The following is a 22,669-nucleotide window of genomic DNA, read 5'->3' on the forward strand; positions in this document are numbered from 1 at the left end:
TTAATAATATTAAATATTAATATCACTAATAATTATATTCTAATTAAATTAATAACTAATAATATATATTGAGTGTTTTAAGTATTTTATTTGTTAAATTTACTTAAAATTGAATTTTTCAATGAGAATACTCTAAAGCGTTTATGGTCTAAAAAGTAAAGTCATTTTAATTTTTTTTATTTAAAAAAATTGAAACAAAAAGAAAGGAAAATGAGTATACCGTTAGAACAAAAAAGATATGAAAAAGAGACGTCAATTCATGTGCACTGCAGGGCTTTAAGGGCCTTTTGATAAAACATGATCTTTCATTAAATTCTACAAGTGATATACACGTCAAATGGTCAAGAATCTTAAAGGCCTTTTAGAAAAATAAGATTTAACAAACTTAACAGAAAAATAACAAAAGTTATTATTCACAATTAGATAGCCACTTATTATAATAGAATATATATATATATATATATATATATATATATATATATAGATATATATATATATTAGCTATATAAAAAAATCTCATAAAAGTAAGTTTTATAAAATATGTTTTACTTTTTTGAGATTTAATAAATGAGTAGATCCCACTAATGATTGAAAATCATTTTATAATTATTGGATAATAATTATGAATATATTAATAAAAAGTAATATTTATAATTAATTAAAAAATATACCATAAATAAATTTATATCTCAAAATATATTCTTTTAATGTTGGCAAAAATTACTATATATTCCCACCAAAAATTAAAATGGTGGATTTCGACGAAGGAGAAGAGGCGTGAACAAGAAGGAAGAATGGTCTCGAAATGGGATGGGGAAAAAATAAAAGAGGGGCGCAGGAATCAAATAAAAAAAATAGTGTTTTGCATTGTTAACTTAACTTTTTACTATTCATTTCAGTTTTGCACTGTCTACTTAACTTTTTAGTGTTTATGTCAGTTATTAATTTCACCAAAAATTAAAATGGTGGATTTCAACGAAGGAGAAGAGGCATGAACAAGAAGGAAGAATGGTCTTGAAATGGGATGGGGAAAAATAAAAGATGACTGCGGGAATCAAATAAGAAAATAGTGCTCCGCACTATTAACTTAACTTTTTACTGTTTATTTCAGTTTTGTACTGTTTACTTAACTTTTTAATGTTTATGTCAGTTATTAATTTCAAAACGCATAGATGAAATAAAAAGAACCCACTTGTCGTTTAGATAGGCAAATAAGACTTGCTGTATATAGCAAATGAGATCATTTGGGCATCCAAACCGGGCCTAAATCTATAAACTTGATGTGATATATTAGATTATAAAATTTAAACATATTTTTATTGTAAAACATATTTACGCATCTTGTGAAGACATACAAGTTTGTAAGTTTACTTTTATAAAATATTTTTATAATTGCAGCACTCATATACATATATATGTGTGTGTATATATATATATATGAAAAATGATAACATGCCCTTTGATTTATACCACTTAATTTGACCCTCAATGTGACACCACAATGTGGTGTAAAGTGGCTTATTAATAAAACACAAAAACATATATTCAAAACAAAATGTCATTCAAAGATACAAAAAGATGAAAGAGACTAAAATCTTTAATTTCATCAACCTTTAATGTTTGATCCCATGGTCAATAGCTGATCACATAAGCCATGCTTTTATTTTGAGGGTGGTGATGCTTGTGTAAACATGCATACCTAGCTTGTACAGTAAATAAAATAAAATAAAATAAAAGTAAAATAAAAAGAAATATAGATACTTAGACACTGATGGAAATAATTTTTGTATCCTATAAGATATCGGTTACAACAATATTGGAAATAGATCAATGAAGAAGGAGAAGGTAAAGATGTCAAAACGAGAGAGATTAAAAAAATTAAAAAAAACATAAATTTTGGCAGTATCCACTGTAAAAGCTACCTGTGGAAATAGGATTATACTCCATACATGCCAATAATTCTCAATAGTTTTAAGAGGATATGCCGTGAAGCATTCTCTTACAAAGATCAAAGTTGTGCTATCTCTCAGGTAGTGATCTATAAAGATTTACAACATAGACTAAATCATATCAATCTCGATTGTGCACTGGAAAGCTATTAATGTTGTAATTAGTTTGTAAGATATGTTTCGTTTCAAAGTTGTAATATCCGTTATTAATCAATGCAATATGTTTTATCAAAAAAAAAAAAAAAAAGTTGTTCAAATGAGTGTGGCATTACTTACCAAAGTGGGGACAAAAAATAGAGAAGAATGTAGAACAAAAAATGGTAACGTTATTAACATATGGAAATAAACAAATTTTCGGATTTGAATCTCCTAGAGTTCTTGATCAGCCTAGAGTGGAAAAGAGATAGAAGACGCTGTATCATTTATAGCTGTCCAAGTGAATTTCTCATGCAACATTAAATACTCGATACTCTAGTCATTTGTCTATGACTATCCCTCTCCCACTCTAGGCCTGGAGTCAAGAACTTCCCAAATTTTCACTATTACATTGGGATTAACCTGCTAATGAAAAATAACATAATTTGTGAACCTGAACCAGCTGACCACAACGGATTTACCATGACCAATATACAAAAGCAGAGAAGAAAATATGCAACATCCAACTAAGCGTTAAAATTATACAGTGAAACAGACAAGAAAAATAAGATCTTCCGAATCCTGGAAAGTATCCAATCATTCTGCCGATAGTGAAGACAATGAAAAGTTCAACAGGAAGCCAGCCACGATGCCAATAAGTGCCACAATGATTGCAAAAGTGAGTGAGAAGCCATGATCAGTTTTTTGTGGTCTTCGTCTCTTCAGCATGTCCTGTAAGATGAGATAAATTAGCTACTTCTCACAACTGTCAGTCAGCTGATGAATATATCATAAATTTAAACTCCAGAAGAAGCAGAGTTTCTTGGTAGCCACACCTACACATTAAAGGGAAGATGAAAATAATTCCACCGAACATTCTAAGAATCAACAGGTGGCAGGGACAGTCAAATGGTCGAACTGGTTCAGGGGATTTCAATATCGTAATCATATGCTAATCAGAAAGATCATGGAATAAGCTATACAAATGTTGATTTTCATTGTATTGCTAAACTAGCACGCACAGGCAACGTTCTTGTATATGTCCCATATACCGGGCCCTATTTTATTTCATGCTCAATAAAATTTTGTTTATCAATTAAACAAAATTGTTGTTTTTCAGACAGTAAAAAGTTTTGTATTTTTCCAACTTGATTACCCACAAACTTCGATAATCATCCCTTCTTCATTTGTAACGTTGGAGATCTCACAAGTCACCAAATGAAACGTCCCATCCTGCTTTGATTTTAGCTTTAACATTCATATTCGATCCACAGGTTCCAATTATTTTGCACATGGATTTTGAAAAAAAAAAAAAAAAATGGCCCCCATTTAAACAGGAAAATAACACAATTTTTCAGTTGACTTTTTGCAGTTATCATGTCAGTAAGGCATCTTGGGAGGTAGCTACTATGTACATTTACGCATGTGCTGCCTCTCAGGAAGAATCTGAGATAATAACTTCATCACGATCATCATCAAACCACTAAAGGAAACCAATTGATCAAGGGGAAGACAGAGAGCACAAATACCAGTTCTTGTTGCAGTTGCTGTGTTTGTTGAACAGCTGCATCTCTTTCATCCTTCAGGCGCTGCACAGCCTGGTTCTGCATACAGAAGAAAAAGGTGGAAGAAAAATTAAAACAAAACCAAAGGGACTTAGTATCCATAAGGCAAAGAGAAGTAATCACCTTAATGAGCATGTTAAGAGTTTGCAAACTGACAGCAGGTAACCACAGATACAAAAACAAAGGGATTCAACACAACCATCTCATTTCTCAAAGAAGATCCATGAGCAGCAGTCACTTAGACAGACAAAATTGATTACCAAAAGGAGAATTGATAAAACAAATAAAACTGCCTTGAAATGGTAACTAAGATATTTAATGAGAGAGAGAGACAGAGAAACAGAAATGAGAAGAACTTCCAGCTGTTAACATCAGTGGTAATGGTAGGTTGACTCAGTGCATTTGATACAGGCATAACTATGTTGCTGAAAATGCTGGTGCTGGAAACTGGAAGGGAGTCCTCTTTAATTTGTTTTCTTTATTTCTTTTACAAGTTCAAATCATTCTAAATACCTTTTTTTCATCCCTTCCATGTGTTTTCTCAACTTCTACCTTTTTGCATTCCTAAAGACCTCATGCACCGATCATGTGGCTACTATCAAAACACAACCAGGACATTTAGTGGTTGTGAGCTGAAACGCATATAAGACCACACATACTCTCACAAGCCAGACAAAAGAAAAATCAAAATCACAAATTCAATGTAACTTACAGAGTTAGTATCAGGACTTTGAGTAGATCCCGCTAATGCTTGATTTTCTGAGTTTGCATGGGCAGAGGCAGGAGAGATATACAGAACTTTAAGCTTGCATTCTTCTATTGCCCTTCCACTGTCCTTGTTAAACTGAATTCAATGGTAAACATCAATGTCTGAACATCAATGTTATTTCAAAGGGATATCATCAAGTTGGTCAAATGATGACATGGCTCTCAAAATCAACATTCTTACAGTATCTTGCGGAAGTTCATCAACATCAGTATGCGGAGGCACTATTGTACTCTGCAAGAGAAATTTATCTTTACACTGCATATCTGGAGGATATTCTTGCTGGGCTTGGAGAGTGACTGCAAATCAAGAAGCTAGTTAAAGGTACCATCAAAAATAAGAAAATCTTGTGGAACCATTGGAGAATACTTTAAACACAAATATTGTCCAGATAGCGGTAAGTGAATAAAGGCCCACTGTATTGCACTTGAAGTTTGGAATGACCGTGCCAACCATAGAAGTGCGGTGGTTCATGACTTTGTCTATTTGCAGACATCAATAAAGACTTTTCTTGCTAAGTTGGCCTGGATGGTAGTTTCAAACCAGGGCAGACCACTGTTGCAAATTCTTGGAAGCAAATATGTTGGCAATACAATTTTTCTAGAGAGACCAGGCTATACCAATGCATCAGACTATGATGTGGTTCGAAAAGGTGCATACATTCTTGTGGGCAATGGAAGAGATGTAGATGTGTCAAGAAATCCAAAGATACCAGGGCAGGTTTTGAACCAGGGCAAGAGATTATATAAATGCACCTATTCCCTTAATGGTTGATGATTTGATGTCGCAGAATGGTGGTCAATGGAATAAATCAAAACTTATAAATTTGGAGAATGGCTATCAATTTAGTAAAAAACACGTAATTTTTTTTTTTCCTTAAAAACAAACTGTAAGCTTTTTGAACAAAGCTCAATTGAAGGTATTCTGCAAATTCCCATTCCTTTTGAGTCAAAAACCTGATTCTCTTGCTTAGGTGGCTGATGAGAAAGGAAAGTTCTGAGTGGAATCTCCTCATTGGTAGACAATGATGTTGCATTGTTATGGAGAATGACAACAGGAGGAAAATTCAAAGTGCTTGTTTGCATGAAAGACTCAAAATGCTATTATGGAGGGTTGCAGCAGATGCCCTTCCTCTATGATCATAAGTTATTAGTTGGTGCCACACAGAATCCTCTATCTGCACCCTTTGTGAATTAACAAACAATACACTCTCCACATATTCAATAATTGTATAGCTGCTAAAATGGGGTGGTATTTATTGGTGGGAATGGAGTCTTAGACTTTATGCAATTAGAGCAACATCAATCATGGAGTTTAGCCAAAGTATTAAGCACCAGCCATCATCTTTGTGTGCTGGAAAAGTTTCCAAAGATGCGTATACAACTTCACTCGTAGAGACCCTGGATATAATTTGGAAGTTGAGAGACAAATTATGCTTCAAATCCATACACCAAATGTTGAGAAAGTATTGAAGAAAGTAGAGAGAGAGTCTGAGAGACTATAATCACCCAAGAAAAAGTCTAAGCCATATCTTGGCTCATACTCCAAAACTACAGTTAAGGTTACAATTGGAGCCCATTGGAAATCACTACAAACTGCAATAACTTCTCCCTCTTGCAAAATGTGGGATCTCATCCTATATTCAATCCGAGGTATTGCAATTTTCTCCCTTTAAATTCCTAAAGAATTGTTAAGCCACTCCGTCGTAGGTGGCATGACTCAAATCCACACTTTTGGCTAGAGATTGGCTTTGTAAACCATTTGCAACAACCCAAGGAAAACCCAAAGACAAATTTGAGCTTATACTCCAAAAGGACTAGTTATGGTTACAATTGGAGCTCCTTTGAATCATTATAAACAACAAGGACTTCTTTCTCTTACCCAATGTGCAATACTATTCACTAACCACTATGCCCAATATGGGATATATAAAACCTTTAAGGAATATAGCAAAAAGTTGTCATGGCCTAGCATGGCTCAAAGACCTAACAAAAGAGATGTTTGGAAGGCCATTTCAAATCAATGGGCAAAGCTAAATTGTGACACAACCTTTAAAGCATACAAGGTTTTTCTAGCTATCTTTGCAATAGATCACATGGGTACGGGAATAAGGGAATTATAGGCTAGTGTTGTCTGGAATTGGCTGAGGCACGAACTTTGAGATGACTATCTCCATTGCTACTCAAGAGAATTGGTTTGAGGTAATCCATGAAAGAGATTCAGCTATTGTATTGCATCACATCTCAGGTGACCAAATAAGAGAGAGAGAATTCAATTCGTGATATACGAAGATGGGTAACTACCACTCCAGATTGGACTCTTTCCTCGATTAGCAGAACAAGTAACAGAGCGGCCATAAGCTTAGACGATGGATTTTTCACCCATGTTTAACAGGATCTCTTTGCTAGGGGTGCAATTGGTTTGGTTCGGTCCAATTTTGGACATATTTTTGGAATTGAACTGGTCTAAGTTGGTTTTGGAATTATAAGATCTGATACAGACCTATTCATCCAGAAAATAAAACTTTCAATTTTTTCAATTTCAATCAGGTTCGGTTCAATTTGGTCTTGCAGGTGTGATTTGGTTTTGGACTTTTTTCTTGGGCTAGTTGGCTGTTCTGACCCAAAAAATTGTACTTATAAAAATGTATGTATCATATATATATCAAAAGTGTACTCTTATACTATATTATATATGTGCGTATGTAACTTAATATACATAATCACATATATAAGGAGAAATAATAACATACTAATAAATTAATATTAAAACTCACGTTTAAGAGTAAGTTTATATCAAGAAATCATAAATAATACGAATTTTATAATATGTATAAGATCTATAGCATATAATATAAACAAAAATTCTTAAAAAATAAGATTCGGTTAGGTCCAATTCGGTTTTCAAACCATGAAAACCAAGACTGAACCGATTTTCAATCGGTTTCAATTCCTAGGAACTGAAACTGACCTAACCGGTGTTTGGTTCGGTTCAATCGGTTTTTTGGTTTTTCTTACACCCCTACTCTTTGCCCAAGGCCTTTTATCTATATGTAAGATTCATGCTTGGCGGATTGTGATTAGTTTTCCTACCACCTTGTTAGTTAATAATTTCCACCCAAAAAATAAAACTACTTGGTAATGGTACACGATCAAGTGGCATATGATTGATCAAAGCCACCCAGAATATTTGATCAATCAAAAGCTACCCCCGGTGTTTACAATATTTCAATGAATGCTTATTTATTTGCCAATCACTAGATTCACTACTTTGCTCATGTGACCGTATCTATATGTTCTGCAGTTTGCCTTAACTATATATTCGTAGATTATCAAAAGGTCGCCACTTGAAAGAGGAAAAAGAAAAAGGAAAAACAAACCTATCAAAAGTTTTTACAAGGTATCGTAAGGCACCTCTTATGAAACACGAGTCCCAAGGCTGAATAACGCCAGTGTTGGGCCGCACAAAGTACTTTTTAGGTGAAGTGGTTTTAACCTGGCAAGAAACAGAAGGGGGAACATTTGGGTCGCACGTGTTAGTAATTTTGAATGGCTTGACAAATGCATATCAAGTAAAAAATAAAAGGTTTATCTGTACGGTAACAGAGATGGCACCTTAAAAGCAACATGATGTTCCGTTTTGTTCACAACTTTAAGATCACAGTAGCTTTGCTTTTCCAGCTCAACTGATTAATTGAATCCCAAAATCATAAGTCCATAAGAACTTCTTAAAGAAAATGATATTACAAAAATCATATAAGCAGAAGACAACTCACAGTATATTACAGAAACCAAACAGTTTCCACATCCGCATGGATGTGGACCATATCCATATAAAAATCCACGGGTCGAAGTTCATCACTCGTCCCCTTCTCATTTCGAAATTCATGCATTCATATAATCAAACCACAGTTTCTAATGGGAAGAAGCCATAATTTCCTATCGTAACATTGTTAAATCTAAAATATAATGAACCGTACCCGAGTCTTGCCAGCCTAATCGTTACAAAACAAGACCGCAAATTTTGACCAACAAATATCTGACAGCAACGAAAATGGACACATTTCCTAGCTCCCGACCTACCGTGGACATGGGTAATTTAAATTTAAATCCATTCAAATACAACAAAATCCAGACGCATGCAAGAACAACAGAATTTGAAAAAAAAATGATAAAGAGAAAATTTTCAAGGAAAATTTCTAGAGAGAGAGAGGTAAATATACATTGGAACTTGAGTTCATCAGGTTGAACAGACACCAAATTATTGCCGCCACCACCGTCGCTCATGATGAACTTAACAGATCAATGATCCCTAACACGACCCACTCAATCAAACCCTAATAACACCTGCTCATTCACACAATCCCCAGAGCATTCAGAGACACTCACAGAGAGAGAGAGAGAGAGAGAGAGAGAGAGAGAGAGAGAGAGAGAGAGAGATAATTGATTAGGGGCTGACGCACACGTGGTGTGGAAGGAATATGGGACGCTGCGGATGGCTCGGTCCAAACTATCGCGGTGGATGGGTGGGATTGTGGTTCCGAGATTTTTGGCCACCTTGATCGGACTCGCTCTCGAGGTGGTCCGAACCAGCCCCAGAAACACAGAAGAGAGAGAGAGAGAGGGGCAGCGAGAAGCGACACGTGTCGAATATTAGCGACGCCGACGTCCGGTTCAAGGGATCGAGCTTTGAGTCACCTGAGTATTATGACTCTTTGGAGGTTTGATGGGACAATAAATTTGTAAGAGATTTGTATAGAATTAATCTCGGAATCTGACGTCATTTTTTTAATTATTAAGTTAAAAAAAAATTTAATATACTTAAAATTATTTTGTTAATCATTAACTAAAAAAAATATTTATACAATACACTTAATCGGTACGGCTCCGAAGAGAGCTTTTCTTTTAAAATAAAATTACGTTAATTTATAAAATTATTTTTATATAATTTTTTTAAATTGATATTCTTCAAGTAAGTAAATTGATAAGTAAATAATATATTAATTTAAGTTAAAATATTTTATAAGAAATAATAAGTTTATTAATTTGTATTCCAAAATCTTTTAATATGAAATTTAAAGTGAAATAAATTCAAGAAAATTATTTAAATTTAATGATTTATATGAAAAATAGTTAATAAATCTTATTTTTTAGAATTCATTAAATAAGAACAAATTTAATTAAGATCTCAATTGTATCATTATATGCTTAACATGACACTAACATATGTAAATTTTATACTAAACCTGATAACCTAACTTACATACTATAATAAAAGATAAACTTCTAAAGTATTGTTAGATAGTTTTTATGAAATAAATAAATTTTAAATATTTTATTGTAAAAATAATAATAAATAAATATAATCACATAAAACATTATCGTTAAAAATTTAAAATAGATGTGAAGTTCGTATATTTTTTGAATTTTATCTCTGCATGTATATAGCAAATAATTGAGATCTAATTTTTATATATAATTATGTTTTTATGATTTTTTTGGAAAATTAAAATTAAGACATTTCATTTTTTATTTTACATAAGCGTGTCATAAGTTAAAAAAGTTGGTCCCCCTGGAGGACATTTATGGTTTTGCCACTGTATACAGAACATATACTATAACGTTGCATAGACTGTTTTTCAATGCTTTACTTCATTGGGCAGTTCTAATTGATTTCAATAGAATAAGTTGTTTGAATAATAGCTAAATTTATTCTAAAATTATAAACAAACCATCACGAGATTTAGGTTTAGTTTGGCATATAAGAATTTTTATCTCAATATTAAAATTTTCATCTTATTATTATAATTTGAAAAATAATATTTACAGTCGTGATTATGCAAGCACCGTTCAGTCTTTTTAAAAAAAGTGAATTAATACGGAATTCATATGAAAAAAATTAAATTTTTAATTTTGGACCCCACTCTTTTTTAAAACAATTGCGCGGCATTTACATACTCCGTGACTGTATGTAGTATTACTCTTACAATTTTCTCATATCACATACAAAATATAATAAATAATTTCACTTTTTCTTAATCTTTTCAAATTTTAAAATAATAATAATATTAAAAATAATATTTTAATATTTTATTTTAAAACTCAAAATTCTAATATCAAAATTTTCTACTACCAAACCGAATCTTAGAAACTTACAACATTCATTTATAGGATGGATCTTGAGCCATGAAAATAATTACTCATAAAAATGAAATTTAAATTAATTTTATTTGGACAATTGGTGCAACTATAGTCGCCAAAGAACAAAATATCTCCTATTAGCTAAACCGTAATTAACCAGCGTGCCAACCCATTGGGACAATATTTCAATTTATTTGTATTAAAAGTACTAGAGCGAGTTGAGATTTATCATGTTCAATTCATTCCTATATGCATTTTAAGAGATATTTATTGTTTACAAAAATATATATATATATATATATATATCTAAAATTCACAAAATAAAGTATGAATAATTAAATTATACAATTTTTATTACAAACTAAATCTAAAATCTTACATCAAACTATAACAATTTAAAAACTTATTTTTATTAAAATTTATTAAGAGAGATGGCACTTTTCAATTATTAAACAGTACAAATATTTGTATTGATATGAATTTATATGATACATTAAATTTACTTGAAAGTAAGTTTACATAACAAATTATGTTAGTTTTTAAATTTTTTATAGTATTATTTTATAATTTGAGAAATAATATTTATAATTATAAAGTACATAAACGTCACGTAATTTATTTTAAAAAAATAATAAATAAGAGATTCACATAAATAAAAATAAACTAATTTATTAAAAATAAACTTCATTCTTTTTAAATCATTATTTTTTATATTAGGTGGCACTTGGACCACGATAAGTAGTGTTACTTAATATAATAACCTTTTGGAGAGTCGATGTAAAAATAAGTCGTGTCGGTTCGGATTTCGGTAATAATCTATCGGCTGTCCGACCCGATTATGTACGAGCAGGTGCCTACACGTGTGGGACCGATAGAACCAGATAAGGCTCGGTGCCCTCTCCAGTCCTCTCCTCAACTGAGTCGGAACACAGTGACGGTACCCTTCCATGTCCACTGCTCAGTAATTCTCTCCCATTTATCTCTTTCGTTCCAGTCATGGCCTCCAAACTTCTTCCTCAGGTTCCTCTCTCTCTCTCTCTCTCTCTCTCTCTCTCTCTCTCTCTCTCTCTCTCTCTCTCTCGTTTTCTTTTTATTCAATTTGACAATTATTTCAATGAACTCTATGAGTTTTTGTATGTAGGCTCTGATTATTACCCCAAGAAACCCTCACCAATGTCCCCAAAAGAACATGGGTTTTTCTACGCGTGTTTCCGGCCTTCCCTCCTCGTTCAAGTCTGGTGCTCCTACTTCCGTCTCTAGGGTTCCTTCGTTCTCGATTGGCTTGAATTTGAATCCCATGTTCTCTGCGCCACCCAAACGGGCCTTTTTTGTCAGAGCTGAATCAAATCCTGAAGCTGAAGGGGAAACCAATGCAGTAGCAGAGGTGACAGAGAATGTTGAAGAGAAGGAAGAGGTTGATGTTGAAGAATCTACTCAAGTAGAGGCTGAAGTTCAGTCTGAGGAAGCCAAGCCGCCTAGGAAGCCTCGAATTAAGCTCGGAGATATAATGGGGGTAAATCATTTAATTCTTTTTTTTCCCCTTTATACCCTCTCTCTTCGGTCATTGACTTCATGCTGGGAAAAGGAAAGAAATGGAACTTTAGATCTTCCGTCTACTTCAAAAGTTGTTTTTTTAATAAAGTCTAATCTAAAACTTACTTGTAGTCGAGTGCACTAATTTTAGGCTCTGTTTAGTTTCTGAGATGAGAAGTTCCTTTTTGTTTTTAAAATGATAATCATAAAAGCATGCCGTTTTACGTAATTCTGGAAGAGGGGAGTGAGTTGAGTATCAACTGACTCTCTCGCGCCTTTCTTCAGCATGTTCGTGTTTGTCAATTCGGGACGGGTGGTTGCCTTTTTCATGAACATAAAACAGTAGCTGAGAATGTCAACTGAATGTTTTCTGAAAATGGGTTATTTGAAAAGCAAAATGAAGTAAAGAATGGAGAAAAATAATTTTCAGAAACACCATCACGAGTTTCTGAGGCCATCCATGAAATTGAGGGGAGGAGGAAGAATAGAAAGGTCCTTTCAACCATTTTTTGGTGATCAACTGCTTAAGCGCTATCAATCATCTCTTACCGCAATTTTGATTTGGATCACCAAACCAGATTTTGAACAAATTTTCATTTGGGGATCCATAACGACTCATTACTGAGTAGTGAGTACTGACATAAAGGAAAAGGTTCGATTTGAATGAGATGTATGTTTGAACAGCCTAAACAATGATGGATACAGTCTTATTACCATTGCGATCAATGAACAGCCATTTGAAACGGATTCTAGCTTCCATAACATACTTTTATGCTATTTTCTGACTATATCTTAGACAAAAAGGTAGTTGGTTACTAAAAAGAAAAAGTTCCGACATTCAAAATTTTGGTTCTTTACTATCCTCACCTTCGCCCCATAGTTATTCTCTTTAGACAACCCACTGGTTTACTGTGATATAGATGAAATGATCGAAATTATGCCGTTGAATGTGTAGATATTGAATACAAGGGCGGTTGAGGCATCAGAGAAGGAGAGGCCAGTTCCAGACCTCAGAACCGGAGATATTGTGGAAATTAAATTGGTAAATGTTGTTATTACCTCTGTTGCTACTTATAAATAAAAGAAATTGGTACTTTGGGCTTGGACTAGGGCTTTGTTAGGTTCATTTTCCTAGATGGGTTTATTGTTCCTTGTATCTATTTTTGTACCCCAACTAGGTGTTTTCTCTTGTATACATCCAGTACATGGTATTAATAAATTTTTACTTATGAAAAAAAATTGGTAAATGTGTTTCTGATTCTTTTTTATTTTTTAGGTTTTTTATTGTATTTTAATGAAGTCCTTTCTTTATTTTTTGTTAATGTTATTCACTTCCAGGAAGTTCCTGAAAATAGGCGGAGGTTGTCTGTCTACAAAGGTATTATTATATCAAGACAAAATGCTGGTATTCACACAACAATTCGGATTCGGAGAATTATCGCTGGTGTAGGGGTTGAGATTGTTTTCCCTATGTAAGTACATCTGTTTTATTGACTCTCAAGTTTTGCTGAGGCTTATTTTGGCTAAAACTCTATTGCGAGAAATTCAATCAGAATAGCAATATTTATGAGTGGCTATGAAAAGAGGAGAAAAAAATAATTAGTGAATAACTAATGAAACATACAGCAAAATATTTGCAATATGATGTATAGTCTTTGAGTTTTCACATCAGGGTGACTTTGGATTAGTACATCCTCCCAAGGTGTCACAAATGCTGGCGTTTGCAACCCTTTTGGAAATGTGAAACCTGAAACAGTTAGTACATTCTATGTTTATTTCAGTTACGGCAGTATACAATTGTAATGAAGCCATATAATGGAATCCTAAATACCCATATCCAAAGAAACATTATGCTAAAAAAACATCAAGGGAAGTAAATAGGTCTTTATGCAATCAGTTGAATAGAAAATTATTTGAATTAGAGCATATCATGCTGGTAAGGCATTATCCTGATTTCATAGTCTGTTGGAATAGGAATGGATGGATGCATGCAAATGCTGGGTATGGGTATAGTATGATGAAGTTATGTAGAGGAGTTTTTGAAAAGGCATGTATAGGCTGTTAAATAATTTTTTTTTTCATTGAACTCTTGTATGTTTGTAAAGTTATACAGTGTAATAGTCTAATCATGCAAGCATATTGTAACCTATGTTGAACCTATTGTAATATATTGTAAATTTGTAATGATTAGTTTGAAGGTATCTGTGTTAGAATGATATTTGGAAATAAAATGAGATGAGATGAAAATTGTTTTCATAGATCCTCTTAATATGCTAAATATATCATCACATTTGTCTTTTTAAAACCATTTTTTATTGTGATTTGTCATTTTTTTTTTTTTTTTTTAAAGTGAGTTTTAGTTTGCCCAGGTGTGCCGCCACACATGCGGTTTGCACCTACGCTCTAGGTGGTTTATGTGCTTAAGTGCGCCTAGCACTTTTAACAACATTGATTTGGATTTATTATGCTGGAGTGGATGCTTCAGTTCTCATCTTCATAAGCTTTATCTTATGAACTTTCTCCACTCCGATTCATTTTTATGTTTCTTGTAACTCTAATTCCGTTCTGTGTACTGTATGAACTTGATGCAGCCTGATTTGTGCTTTTATCATTGTTTTGTTGCAGTTACTCGCCAAATATCAAAGAAATCAAAGTATTAAAGCACAGGAAAGTCAGGAGGGCGAGGCTGTACTATCTGAGAGACAAGCTTCCCAGACTCTCCACTTTTAAATGAAGAACATCTCTGTGCAACTACTCTCTCTGTTTTCCCTTTCAGACTAATTTGTTGAGTTTTGAGAAGTTTTATAACTTGCAGTAACCCATCCATTAATCCATTCTCTTGTAATATAATCTCCATTCTTGTCAATGCCATCACACCTTTCTTTTGCTTCTCTCCGGGGGTTTTTTTTAAGCAATGCAGATTTTTTTTTTTTTAATTTTAATTTTAATTTTAATTTTCTTTTTTAGGGAAAATGATGCACATCATTTTTAATTTTCATAATTCTTTAAGCATCACTATTTTAATTTTTAAATGAGGAGTATTTTTCTAAAATGATTTATAAAATAGTATACTTTTACAGAAATATCTTAAAATTAAAACATAATTGTTTAAAAAGTTGTAAAAAGCAAGGTTCGAAAATTGAAATCGGGTAAGGATTGATTTAATGAATTGGGCGATTTAAGAAACAGATTCAGATGATTCATAACAATTTTGAGTTGGTTATTTCAATTTTGATAAAAAAATATTAAAAATCATATAATGTAATTTAAGCATTTAATATAATGTATAGATGAATATAAAGTATAAATTCATTGACTAGTTTTAATAAAAATATGATATGAATCTAAATAGTTTCAATAAATATATATATTTAATATATTTAATCTTAATTGTCGATATTTTTTGCATCATATATGAAGAAGATAAATTCATTAAGTTATAAGAACAAGACGAATGTAACATTTTATACACAACTATAAATTTAATATAAAATATTCATTCATTTCTTAATTTTGTTGTTCAATTAAAAAAATAAAAATAAAGACATACATGTTTTATCTTTCAATATTTTTGCTATTTTTATGGAATACAACGACGAAGTTTTTTTATTTTTCCTAGACTTCTATTTTAGAGACTTGAATGTTATGCCATCAGGCCGTGGCCATGGGCCTTTGGGTACAATGATGAAGTTAATATATGTTTAGTCATATTATTTTGGTACAAGAAATAAAAAAAGAAAAATCAGTTAATAAAAAACGTTAAAATAAATACAGCTTTGCATCTGCTTGAATCATTCTAAAATCAGCTAAAATCGATCTAAATTGATCAATTAAAATAATTTAATTAACCATTCAAAAAATTTATTAATATTGATTTGGTTTCTGATCAATTAAATTTGAATTGGTTAAATGGCCACGACTGAACTTAGTGCATGCTTGAGATTGTAGTGAGAAATATAACTTATAATTTAAGTAATAAATTTTACTATTAAAAAGTTATTTATTGTTTGGTAACTATATATTTAAAGTATTTTCAAACATGTTACGTTTGTTCGGAAACAAATTAAAAACGTACTTTTTGAGGTAGAAATGAAGATTATTTAAATCTTTTAAAATTATGAGCATATCTTTAAAAGTTTGAAAGTTGTAATTATCTTAAAATTATATAAATATTTTCGTCTATTGATAGTCTTTTTAAAAATTAAATTACGTTTTGTATTATTTAAAAAAATACGTTTGAGAAAAAAATATTTTTCCTCAAACTTATTTTTTAACTTAATTGAAATTAAAAATATTTTAATATGTAATATCCAAATGATTTAATTATTTTATTAAAAATTTTTTTAAAATATTTAAATACTTTTTAAAACCAAACCCTTAAGAGGTTTTCATTTTTACGGCAAAACAACACAAACGAATAGTTTTGCATGAATAACTGTTTTCGGATTTGAAACTCCACGGCCCACGTTTTTACTTAATAAAAAGTTTCAAAATTTGATGAGGTTATAATCATTTAAAGGGTAATGTTAGGGCAGGTATGGAAATCTAACTTAAACTCAAAATTTTTATTTCATAATTACATTTTTTTTAAATTTTTATACAAAATATAATAAATAATTCAACTTTTTTAAATTTCAATATAATTTTTTTAAATCTCAATATAATAATATTATTAAAATTAATATTTTAAATTCTCATCTCTACCTGTACCTTTCCGCTATCTAGTTTTAACTGCTGCTGCTTATCCATTAATATAAATTTTACTTTTTATTTGTTTCTTTTTTATATATTTTTTATTATATTTAAATATTTTTAAAAAATAACAAAATATATTAATATATTAAAATTCACCTTTTTAACTATTAAATAAAAAAATTGAAATACATTAGCATTTTTCATAATTTGTAACACGTGTAACGTAACCACGACATGTGTGGTACCCCGCGCCGTTTCTACATTGTTCCCGGTGCTGACTCATACTACTTCTGTAGTACCCCACCTAAGATCACGCCACGTGTTAAATTTTCCATTTATCATAATAAATAAATAAATAATAGTAGTAACGTGGGCAGCATGCGTGGGTATAAAGCAACAAAAAGAGAGAAAAAATTTGAACGGAAACGTCGGAAAGGAAAGGACTTTCAAAATCCCCACAGTTGGCCACGCCTCGTCCCTCTCGCTCTTCCACACTCCGTCCCTACACCCGCCTTCCTCGCTTTTCCTCTCATTCACTCTTTCCCTCTCTCTCTACACTTGGTCGCGGTCTTCTCGCCAATCCCACCCATCAAACCGACTAAGGTTGCTGTCTCTGGTTCAGCTCTCTCTGGACGCATTTCTCCTTATTGGCCTGTTACGCAATTTAACTTCATTTTGTATCTGTTTCTGTTGATTTTGAATGTGCTATGAGGGGTTGTCATGATTGGCGAGGAATTTTGGGTTCTTCCTGGTGACTGACTGCAAAGAATATCTCGGAGTTCTGACACAATGAGAGGTACCCCACCTGGGATTTTGCTAATAAGAAGCATTAGAGGCAGGGATTGGTCCTTTGCTACCTATAGGTATTTTGTTTTGTTCATTACATTCATTGCTTATGCTTGTTATCATGCTTCTCGAAAACCGACTAGCATAGTCAAGAGCGTTTTGTATCCTGACCCAAAAAGAATCCCGGGACAGTATCCTTGGCCTATTGGCAAGTTTTTTATCAAGGAGAATTTTGTAGATAATGACATTAGCACGTTGAGATACGCGGGTTGGGCTCCATTTAATGAACCGGATGGGCCGTCGAAGTTGGGGGAGATTGATGTTGCATTCCTAGCATGTTATTCTTTGGGAATGTTTGTTGCCGGACATTTGGGCGATAGGTTGGACCTCCGGTTGTTTTTGGCGAATGGGATGATCGGCAGTGGCATTTTTGTTGGGTTATTTGGGATGGGATGTTTTTGGAATGTGCATGCGTTTTGGTATTTTCTGGTAATGCAAATGGCTGCTGGGTTGTTTCAAGCAACGGGTTGGCCTTCGGTTGTTGCTGTTATTGGTAGTTGGTTTGGGAAGAGGAAGAGAGGTTTGATAATGGGTATTTGGAATGCGCATACTTCTGTTGGGAATATCACTGGGTCTCTTTTGGCTGCTAGTGTCTTGGACTATGGGTGGGGCTGGTCTTTCATAGTTCCGGGCGCATTTATCATTATGGGAGGGATAATGGTTTACTTGTTCTTGCCCGCTTACCCTGAGGATTTTGGGTTTAACTGCCTGCCTGGTGTAGCTTCGAATTTACAGGAAACGCCTAATGACGAAGAAGCTCGGATTACTAAAGGAAATGTGCCGCGAGGGGAAACAAATGTCGTCTCCCAACATGGGATGGTGAGGAGGAGAGGTGTCGGGCTTCTTGAAGCTTGTTTAATACCAGGAGTAATACCATTTGCACTGTGCCTTTTCTTCGCTAAGCTTGTGGCCTACACATTTCTGTACTGGCTACCATTTTATCTTAGTCAGACGGGTATTTCCTGTGCTCCCAGTTTTATTAATCAGCTTAATCAACATAGAAGTCTAAACTAATGAAACTTTTAAATTCGTAACATTTTACATTGCTGTTTGGCTTGTCAGATAGCTTTCGAGTTTTGTTACCGGTATGTTCTTTCGGACTCTTGAGTAACAAGATTAGAGGAGATTTTAAGCAATCTTGGATAGCTAGAAGTAACAAGAACTGCTGACATAAATGAGGTAAAAGAATAGCGTATGGTCGCTTGCTGTGGGACCAGTATAAATAGTTCTTTATGTCCCAAAATGACCTTCTCTATCAGAGGTGAATTGGTCTCATTTGCAGAACAAGGATAATATATAAAGACAGTGTCTCATAATCAATGGTTTCCAGTTGATTATAGAATTGCTATTTCAAATTGACGCTAATAACTAGGAAATAGAAATAAGTGCTGTATTTTCAATAAAAAAAAAAAGAGAGACTGATATAGTTGAAGTATCTTGTGTCTCCATCCTTCTGCTTCTCTATGGTTTAATGTAATTACAGTTAATTCCATACAATCTAGGATCTAGGCAAAGTGACGGTCATTTTCAACAAAATTAAAGAGAAAAATGCTGTGATCATACATTGATGTTGGTGTCATCTTCCTCATTTAAGTAGTGACCCAACTATATTCAGAAGGGAAAACTGCTTACAACTTATCTTCAAATTATATTTATATTTTTTAACAATTTGTGCCTTTGTGTGTGTGCCCGTGCGCACATATATATATATTTTTACCATCAGATACTTGAAAGATTAATCATGCAAACGTGCTCATGAATCTTCATGTGAAGGCCCGCCACTTAATGATTATAACATATCACAGGTTGGCAGTTCAAAAACATTCTGTACGTTATTGTGAAGCAATATACCTTTGTACCACCTGATGGGTGAGGGTTCCTGTTCTATAAAAATCGTCACTGTGAGGACCATCGAGTATTTTTTGCCAATTCATTGTGTATTATGTGTGTGGATGGTAACCTCCATTAAAATTTCCGAAATTGATTTTGCTGATGCTGATAAGTTGATGCATTATGAACATGGCTATCTGTAGTTGCACCATTTCTGTAAGAGTGGATTTTTGCACTTGTTGCCAGCTTACAATTACTTTAATGATTTCATAAAGCCATATACTGTGCCTTGAATCGTCTTTCTGCATCTGCCATAATGTTTCTATGATTTGGCAGAAATTGGTGGAGAGTATGTTTCTGTGAAATCTGCTGGAAATCTATCCACCTTGTTTGATGTAGGTGGCATTGTTGGTGGAATCCTTGCTGGCCACATCTCTGATAAACTTGGTGCTAGGGCTACTACAGCTGCCAGCTTCATGTATGCTGCAATTCCTTCAATGCTATTGTATCGCACATTCGGAAATGTTTCAGTGAATGTCAACCTTGTACTTATGATGATAACTGGCTTGTTTATAAACGGGCCCTATGCACTCATCACCACTGCTGTTTCTGCGGACCTTGGCACCCACAGTTCCATTAGAGGGGATTCTCGAGCATTGGCAACAGTGACTGCCATAATTGATGGTACTGGATCAGTTGGAGCAGCTCTTGGCCCTCTTCTTACTGGTTTCATCTCAACAAAAGGATGGGATGCAGTATTTGTGATGCTAATGATTGGTGCTCTTATTGCGGGACTTCTTTTGTCGGGTTTGGTTATAGCTGAACTCTCTGAGAGAACTTGCAATCCAATGTCTCAATCCAGCGGCCAGCAAAGTCTTGGAGGTAAGATAGTTATTCCCTCTCTTTTATTTTTTTCCCCTTTCCTTTATACTTCTCTCTCTGAATCCAGTGCTGAATTGTGAAAGGCTAGCAATAGGGTAATTACTGGTTATCTTTTTCTAAAATTGCCCCTAGCTTTCATGTATCTTACAACCAATGAATTTAGTTTTTTTTTTTTTGGGTCTCGGGCGATTGAATCTGTGGAGTGAAATCATCTTTCTACTCATTTCGATGAATGTTCAATCACTAGTGTCTTTCATGGTAGTTTGGACCGTTCATGGAATTGAATTGTTACCCTGTTCAAATATCATTTAAGAGATGACAAATATTGCTCACAATTCACAACTGAGATACTCCCTAGGAATTTCTGACACAATCATCTTGGCTTTGAAAAAAGGGTTTTTCGAGGTTTCGGATTCAGTCTATGGCCGTGGTTCTCAAAATCCACGATCAACTGCTGATATGCCATCTATTTTACTTGTACCTTGGCCCCCGAGTCCTCATCTTGAATCATCCTACACGTCTTGGGACCAGAACTGTAATATCTCAGGCATGGACTAACGGTGATCTTTTCTTTTTGCAGATCACGTGACTCAACCCCTACTAAGGGATCGAAGGTGATAAATTTGGGTCTTAAGAAGCTTCATGCTGTTGAGAACCTCAAAGCAAAAGGCCTCAACTGCATAGAACTGGTATTTGGATACTTCGATGAATAGTACGGAGGCAACACCTACGTAAATCCCAAGATTTTTTCGCTTTGGATGTATCTTGTAGCACATGTACTCAATATCCTATTAGGGATTTGTGAGAATTGTTAGATTCACATAGGAATTTCATAAAAGTGAACTTATAAACTGACATGGTTTAATGTGATACGTTGGATTTACTTTACAGTGAAAAGAATATTACAGTATGACGTATTACATCAAATTATATTAATTCGTGAATTTATTTTTATAAAACGTCTTTATGTATGAAACATTTCTCGTCCTATAATATGCACAAACTACCCAGCAATGTATAGATTTTGTTTACTTCCCTCAATTGGCTCTCCAAGCCAATCTTTTCTCGGAAATAAGGGTGTAATCGGTCCAGTTCGGTCCAATTTTGGATAAAATCTATGATTGAATTGGTATGTACCAATTTTGTATTTTTAAAAATCGATTACGCATCAATTATCCCTTTAAACTAGTACGTCCGGTTTTACTGATTTCAGTCTGGTTTTTCAGTTTTAATATATTAAGTATATTAGTATTACTAATATATTTATCAAAAGAAATATATTGAATATTTATCAGGCAATAAAATGTATTTAATATATATATTATATATAAAACATATGATCAAATAAATATTTATGTTTAAGATTAAAATATTATGTTATAAATTATAATATATTATTTCATACATAATTATATATATTATATATAATATTAAAAATTAATGAAATATATAATATGTGAACCGGTCCGATCCGATCCGGTATTGAAAAATATAAAACTGATTCTGGATAGGATTTGACTGGTTTTTAAAATAAAAAAACTGATTTCTAACCGAACCGGTTGAAAATCGGACCGAACCAATAGGTAATTAGCCAAATTTCCGATTTCTCGGTTTATTCTTACACCCTTACTCAGAAACTATCCCTAGCTCAATTTTTCGAACACAGCAATCTCAGAATAGTTGAGGTTAACAACTAGGATTATTTCACTATTATTTACAAATTATCTTATTATTATTTATATAATTTTTTTTATATCTTATTTATATAATCAAACGAGGCCCCAATTATCGTTTAAATTATTCCTTTTACAAACTCAGACTTGTAGTTTAAATAGTTTTAAAGTGAGCCTTTGGGCTAGAATCATATTTCAAATTAGTATTTTCGTCATTTTGTTAATTAAGAGATGGAAAATGTAAAGATGATGCATAAACTGCCGCGTTATTACTAATAAAAAGAAAACATGTCATATTTATATACAATCAATATACAAATAACTAACATGAACTAACATGGTTATTATTGATAAACCATTGGAAATATCTTCTTAACTTTGGGGACTAAGTGCATGTTTAAGATTTCAGTGTGAAATATAACGTATAGCTTTAGAACTTATAATTTATAACTTAATTACTAAGTTCTACTATTAGAAAGTTATTTACTGTTTGATAATTATATGTTTAAAACATTTTCAATCATGTTATGTTTACTTGTTTACCAAATTAAAAAATTAAACATACACTCAGGAAAAAAATCACAAAAAATTATTTGTTATGTTTAACAAAGACAGAATGGCCAGACTACATTATCGTCTCACCCCTTGTGGCCAA

At 33.0% G+C, this 22,669-nt stretch overlaps 3 protein-coding genes across 5 annotated transcripts; 2 read left to right on the forward strand and 1 right to left on the reverse strand.

The window, feature by feature from the left end:
- Positions 1-2,255: 2,255 nt before the first annotated feature.
- Positions 2,256-9,141, reverse strand: LOC122290167 (vesicle-associated protein 2-1-like). 2 transcript variants are annotated; one of them, XM_043097738.1, is made up of 8 exons: positions 8,878-9,141; positions 8,638-8,761; positions 8,030-8,100; positions 7,829-7,910; positions 4,599-4,714; positions 4,362-4,493; positions 3,614-3,688; positions 2,256-2,816 (listed from the first exon to the last, which is right to left on the reverse strand). In XM_043097738.1, exons 2-8 carry the CDS (start codon positions 8,699-8,701, stop codon positions 2,682-2,684), a joined length of 675 nt encoding a protein of 224 aa, XP_042953672.1. In that variant the 5' UTR covers positions 8,702-8,761; positions 8,878-9,141; the 3' UTR covers positions 2,256-2,681. The 2 variants fall into 2 exon arrangements, with proteins under 2 accessions (XP_042953672.1, XP_042953671.1); XM_043097737.1 differs by having other exon boundaries at positions 8,638-8,820; positions 8,854-9,141.
- Positions 9,142-11,412: 2,271 nt separating this feature from the next.
- LOC122290475 (50S ribosomal protein L19-1, chloroplastic-like) lies at positions 11,413-14,979 on the forward strand. Its single transcript, XM_043098203.1, has 5 exons — positions 11,413-11,575; positions 11,697-12,068; positions 13,044-13,130; positions 13,427-13,560; positions 14,714-14,979. Exons 1-5 carry the CDS (start codon positions 11,552-11,554, stop codon positions 14,820-14,822), a joined length of 726 nt encoding a protein of 241 aa, XP_042954137.1. The 5' UTR covers positions 11,413-11,551; the 3' UTR covers positions 14,823-14,979.
- A 2,209-nt stretch (positions 14,980-17,188) lies between these two features.
- On the forward strand, positions 17,189-21,238 carry LOC122290434 (putative glycerol-3-phosphate transporter 4). 2 transcript variants are annotated; one of them, XM_043098112.1, is made up of 3 exons: positions 17,189-18,584; positions 19,859-20,341; positions 20,922-21,238. In XM_043098112.1, exons 1-3 carry the CDS (start codon positions 17,573-17,575, stop codon positions 20,957-20,959), a joined length of 1,533 nt encoding a protein of 510 aa, XP_042954046.1. In that variant the 5' UTR covers positions 17,189-17,572; the 3' UTR covers positions 20,960-21,238. The 2 variants fall into 2 exon arrangements, with proteins under 2 accessions (XP_042954046.1, XP_042954045.1); XM_043098111.1 differs by having other exon boundaries at positions 17,190-18,584; positions 19,796-20,341.
- The last annotated feature ends 1,431 nt before the right edge of the window (positions 21,239-22,669 follow it).

The sequence above is a fragment of the Carya illinoinensis genome, chromosome 12 (assembly GCF_018687715.1).
Source record: "Carya illinoinensis cultivar Pawnee chromosome 12, C.illinoinensisPawnee_v1, whole genome shotgun sequence".
NCBI classification, from domain to species: domain Eukaryota; kingdom Viridiplantae; phylum Streptophyta; class Magnoliopsida; order Fagales; family Juglandaceae; genus Carya; species Carya illinoinensis.